General features: G+C 42.0%; 1 protein-coding gene across 1 annotated transcript; it reads right to left on the bottom strand.

The window, feature by feature from the left end:
* Nucleotides 1-267: 267 nt before the first annotated feature.
* polr3h (polymerase (RNA) III (DNA directed) polypeptide H) lies at nt 268-4,724 on the bottom strand. The gene is made up of 6 exons (XM_050070036.1): nt 4,345-4,724; nt 3,009-3,105; nt 2,523-2,609; nt 1,571-1,634; nt 1,220-1,454; nt 268-1,058 (listed from the first exon to the last, which is right to left on the bottom strand). The coding sequence occupies exons 1-6, from the start codon at nt 4,453-4,455 to the stop codon at nt 1,008-1,010; spliced, it is 645 nt and encodes a 214-aa protein (XP_049925993.1). The 5' UTR covers nt 4,456-4,724; the 3' UTR covers nt 268-1,007.
* Nucleotides 4,725-6,000: the final 1,276 nt, after the last annotated feature.

Consider the following 6,000-nt stretch of genomic DNA (forward strand, 5'->3'; position numbering starts at 1 on the left):
GACATCTCTACGGCCGATATCTCCAACACTCAGCAACTCACATCAAAACAATCTAGACTGATAAATAAGACTGCAGGTTAAGAGGGAAAATAAGTATTTTTGATTTTGAGTTGGACTGTCTCTTTAAGAGTGCCCAGCGCAGATGTGTTGTAAACAAGCAGCACTGTGGCCTTCACTGCCCTTCAAACTGTAGGATTTAAAAGCTGCTCGCTAATCCGTTTTGATATACTTCCTCTAATCACACAAAATGAGAAATCACAACCACTCACACTGATGATACGTCCTTTTACTGTGAGACTATAGAGAAATACAAAACACTGCAGGGATGTTAAATAAACTGAGGATGTGTGGGGGAGAAATAACAAATAAAAATTAAATATTTTAAGCTTGAAAACTTTTTCTCGCACTGACAAAAATATATTGTTGCAATTTTACCTCTGTTTGCACCTTGATATAAATGTGTTATAAGCTGTCCTGTGGGTCTAATTTCTACCAGCAAAAATACCACTCAGCCTTTTTGAATCGTAAGGTCTCACAGCATACGGCACCACGTTTATTCATCCCTAAAAATGCTGTTCAGTGTTGACTTTAAGCCATTTAAGTCAGGTTTTGTGCCTTGTATATGTCCAACTATCACACTGAAGTTGTGATGACAGTTTGTTACACATAATGAATGACTTAGACGCTGTTTTCTTGTCAAAATCTTACCTGAAATATACCAAATGATCACAAATGTCCCTTGAATCATTCTGTTTTCAAATATATGGTTAATTTTACATGTAAACATGAAGCTGGTAAGTTAAGAGCAGTATTTACAACACAGTCTCAGTGTGACAGAGTAGATCAGTCACTTCACACCGATGTCATCTTGGTTCAGAGAGCAGCTCGACTTTGTGTCTTGCCTTCTGTACCCAAACAGCTGGGTTCTGTGTCTCCAGCCGACCGTCCCTCGTCTCGACGGTCGATCTGTTTGTAACCGCCAAATGTCCTCCTCTTCCTCTGCAGTGCTAACTGTTCCACCATGACAGTAGCCCCAGCCCCGGGTCGCAGATGGTCCCCTGAAACAGCGAGGCAACAGCTCAGGATGGACGTAAAGCAACGCACAAGGGTGGTTATAAACATTTTAATTAATTAGTCGTAATCTCAGAAAAGGTAGTGTTACACCAGTATAAGAGCCCAGTCACACCAGCGTTTATAACAACCAGAATAAATCACTTACAATCAGAGTATACGGTGCCTCTTTCTTCTCCACGCTCTCCTCTGCTGGCGGCGCCGTCGACTGACCCGGTTGTGCTGCCGTGTCTGCCGTAGCGGTGGACGGGCCTGTTGGCGACGTGTCCACAAAGATTTCATCTGTCACTCGAAAACGGATCTCCTCTCCTTGGTCCATGTAGAGGTCGTGGGCCCCCTCGTCCGTCTCGTATTCCCACAGCCAGACTTGCTCTGCTTCATCACTGAGGCTGCAGCTAAGGACCGCTGGACTGATCAGGAGCTGCAGCTACAGTCACTATCGTAATATGTGATAAAATTCACTTTCCTACATCTACAGGAACATTTAGAAAAAGGATACAACTTTGCAGGCTGCTGAAGTGACTCTGGTGGAATGAGAATGTCGTCAAAGAAGCCCATCGTCACTGTGAAACAGATGTTACAGTGTCAGTGTTTACATCGGTACAAATGAGGAATAGACAGCAAGAGGTAGGCGGCTTCTTTGGTACCAGAGGTGTGAAAAAGTGTAACATGAAAAGAAAGAGAGCCAAATAACTGAAAACTTCTTGGATCCTAGCGGTACTGATTTTTCATCCGCTTATCCAAAGCCAGGTTGCGGGGGCAGCGGGCCAAGCAAAGCACCCCAGATGTCCCTCTCCCCAGCAACTCTTTCTAACTCCTCCTGGGGGACCCCGAGGTGTTCCCAGGCCAGACGAGATATGTAATCCCTCCAGTATGTTCTGGGTCTGCCCCGGGGCCTCCCACCAGTGGGACGTGCCCCAACACTTCTAACGGGAGGAGCCCAGGAGGATCCTGATCAGATGCCCGTACTATGTGAAGGAGCAGCGACTCTACTCCGAGCCCCTCACCCTATCTCTAAGGCAGAGCCCAGCCACCCTGAGGAAACTCATTCAGCTGCTCGTATCCACGACCTCATTCTTTTAGTCACTACCCAGAGCTCATGACCATACGTGAGGGTTGGGACGTAGATGGACCAGTAAATCAAAAGCTTCGCCTTCCAGCTCAGCTCCCTCTTCACCAAGATGGTCCGGTACAGCACCTGCATCACTGCAGAAGCTGTGCCAAACCGCCGATCCATCTAACGCTCCATTCCACCCTCACTCATGACCAATACCCTGAGATACTTGATCTCCTTCGCTTGGGGCAGTAACTCTCTCCCAACTCAGAGGGGGCAAGCCATCATTTTCCAGCAGAGAACCATGACCTCTGACTTTGAGGAAACAAATAATCCATTTGCTTATGCATTTCTGGAGATTAAATCAAACATGCTGAGGTGAAAACACAGACGTTACCATGAACTCCCTCTTGACTGCAGTACTTGATCTTGCCGAGCAGGATCTCATCGAGGAAAGGATGAAAAACAACGTACCTGAAATGAACTGACAGAAAGATGGGAGCCAATCAGTGGGTTAGAGTCAGGTTATTCATGACTTAAGATCTGAGTGCTAACAGTGGCACTAAGGGTGTTTCACTGTGGTGCCTGAGACCAACCTCTTTCACTCTGCAAGCCTGAGAAAGTGTTTTATTATTGGATATAAGAAACAGCAGCAACCTGTTTTGGCTCTATATGAGCATGTCCTTCAGTACTTTACTCTGAGCAGGGCACTAAAAGGAAACTGTGAGACCGAATTTATCATAAACAAATTAAAACGAGGCAGCTACCCACTTATTTACAATCTGTTTGCAATATTTGGCAACACGTCTAAAATCTTAAGTGGCAATAAAAACACAAAACATGTTATGATGTGAGTCAGAGTCGAGATGAGAGAGCATCATACCTTTGGTGTGTGAGGCTCCGTCCCCCGGGAATATGTAGGAGTCCTCCAGTTTAGTGATGTCATACAAACAGATGCACAGGCCAACGTTATAGACCACCTGTGGAGATACATTTGTGTTAGTATTATTCATTCTTTAGCACTTTAGGGTTTATTGGGGGTGTTTTATAGGCAACAAAAAGAAAACTACTTTTATTGAGAAAAGGAGAATGTTTTTATAAAGTATACACTCTCCAGCCACTTTATTAGGTACACCTTGCTAGTACCAGGTTGGACCCCTTTGCCTTCAGACCTGTCTTAATTCTTGGTGTCACAGATTCAACAAGGTGCTGGAAACATTCCTCAGAGATTTTGGTCCACATTGACATGATGACATCACACAGTTGCTGCAGATTTGTCGGCTGCACATCCATGATGAGAATCTCCCGTTCCACCACATCCCAAAGGTGCTCTATTGGACTGAGATCTGGTGACTGTGGAGGCCATTGGAGTACAGTGAACTCATTGTCATGTTTGAGATGATGTGAGCTTTGTGACATGGTGCGTTATCCTGCTGGAAGTAGCCATCAGAAGATGGGTACACTGTGGTCATAAAGGGATGGACACGGTCAGCAACAATACTCAGGTAGGCTGTGGTGTTTAAACCATGCTCAGTTGGTACTAAGAAAATCTCCCCCACACCATTACACCACCAGCAGCAGCCTGAAGCGTTGATACAAGGCAGGATGGATCCATGCTTCCATCTGAATGTGGTTTTTCCAATCTTCTATTGTCCAGTTTTGGTGAGAAAACCCGTGTGAATTGTAGCCTCAGTTTCCTGTTGTTAGCTGACAGGAGTGGCACCTGGTGTGGTCTTCTGCTGCTGTAGCCCATCTGCTTCAAGGTTGGACAAGGTGTTGTTGCTTCAGAGATGGTCTTCTGCACACCTTGGTTGGAACCAGTGCTTATTTGACTTCCTGTTGCCTTTCTATCATCTTGAACCAGTCTGGCCATTCTCCTCTGACCTCTGGCATCAACAAGGCATTTTGGCTCACTGGATATTTTCTCTTTTTGGGACCATCCTCTGTAAACCCTAGAGATGGTTGTGCTGAAAATCCCAGTAAATACTCAGACCAGCCTGTCTGGCACCAACAACCATGCCACCATCAAAGTCACTTAAATCACCTTTCTTCATCATTCTGATGCTCAGTTTGAACTTCAGCAGCTCGTCTTCACCATGTCTACATGCCTGAATGCATTGAGTTGCTGCCACGTGATTGGCTGCTTAGCTATTTGCGTAAACACGCAGTTGAAACAGGTGTACCTAATAAAGTGGCCGGTGAGTGTGAACATATTATACCTTGTTGGCCAGCTTCTTGTTGAGCTCCTCAGCTATGGCGTCGTTGAGTTGTCTATGGAAGTCCCACGGAGGGATCCTGACAGTGTCGACCATCTCCACCAACACGAACATGATGCAGGCTGGACACTGTGAGCAGGTACTCACTAACACAGAAACATAAACACACAGACACACACAGAGCTGCTGTGGTGAAATAACCGCACTGAGCTGTCAGGTGCCGCCAAACTCACTCTCACAAACGGTTTCCTGTTTTCACACAGCGAGGATTAAAATACAGATCAATAACTGCTCACAGTCTGCCTAATGTCACTACTAAAACTATGATTATCTGCAGCGAACCAAGTCAAAGCAGTCCATGATGTCTCCATGTGATGATTTACGACAGTGAGTTTTTACGACATGTCGCAAAACTTAAAGCGACAGTGCACATTTTTAAAGTTTCCATTTAAAAACAAACAAAAAAAACCTTTACTAAACATCTTCAATTCACAATAAATAAATATAATAAATAAATAAAAAAAAATACTAATTCCAAGCAGCATATTTTAACACGGAGAAAAAATAATAAAAATAAAATAAAAATAAAATAATTATTATTAGTGCAGTAATAGTACTATTATACATAATTACAGATAGCTACATATAGATATCTAAAATTATTAGCTCTGTTATTGTTAACATACAATGATTTTTCTTTGTATATACCATAACAGGTTATTTGGTTTCCATACTTTTTAAAGATCTAAATATAAATCAATAGATAAAATGTAAAAATGATGTTCAATGATACGATTGGCTAAATATATACATAGATACCAATATATAGGCACCAAACTGTCATTTTCTGTTTTCTTACATTAAATTTTCTTTATGAATTCTGTTAACAAAACCCTTGGCTGCAGTACTATTAATAATTACAACTGTTTAATTTTGTCATAGACTATTTACCTCTATTGACTAATCTTTTTTTCTGTATTTGTGTAAATGTTTTCAATCCATTTATTTGTTCAGTGAAGTTAATTTGAATTTTTAGCTGTTTTAGTTATCCGCATCTTTAATTAAGGTGCCACGCTATATCAGTGCAACAATAAAATAATAAAATTAGGAGTCTGAGCCAGTTTGCTTGGCTTCATGTTTGTGAAATTCACTCTTTATAATAAGCAACTGAATTATTTTAGAAACATTTACTTCCATTCCATGACATGATGAGACACTTTGCATCAGTCTGCACTTTGGTATTATACTACCTGCAAACACAGCATTAAAAATAAATGAAAAGGTGATTTCTGATCTGAATAATAAAATCATGAGCATAGTTTAAATTTAGCTGAGTGTGGAAAAATAATTATATAGTACACAGAGTTCAAATCCATTTAAGTAGATACAGGTATGCAAGTATATATGTAGATACTTCAAAGTTGTGGCTGTTGTTTTAAAGTGAACAGATAAACATTACTGTATAAACAGAACAGAAAAATAGTTATGAATGTTAATCAAATGTCAGTGAACATATGTTGAGGGTGTTCGCCACAGACTGGATTGCAGCCTGTTGGAGTTCACACCGAGCACTTGAGGGCAGCATCTACTGGAAGACTCCGTACAGACAACACATGATCTCATCATTGATTCCATTACACAAAGAAAAACACAAGACAG

This window comes from Epinephelus moara, chromosome 18 (genome assembly GCF_006386435.1).
Source record: "Epinephelus moara isolate mb chromosome 18, YSFRI_EMoa_1.0, whole genome shotgun sequence".
In the NCBI taxonomy this organism is placed as follows: Eukaryota; Metazoa; Chordata; class Actinopteri; order Perciformes; family Serranidae; genus Epinephelus; species Epinephelus moara.

Coding starts and splice junctions, on each gene's coding strand:
- polr3h (XM_050070036.1), bottom strand. CDS start 4,455: ATGTTCGTGTTGGTGGAGATGGTCGACACTGTCAGGATCCCTCCGTGG. Junction 3,106..4,344: donor ACAAGAAGCTGGCCAACAAG/GTATAATATGTT, acceptor GTATCTCCACAG/GTGGTCTATAACGTTGGCCT. Junction 2,610..3,008: donor CGGAGCCTCACACACCAAAG/GTATGATGCTCT, acceptor TCTTTCTGTCAG/TTCATTTCAGGTACGTTGTT.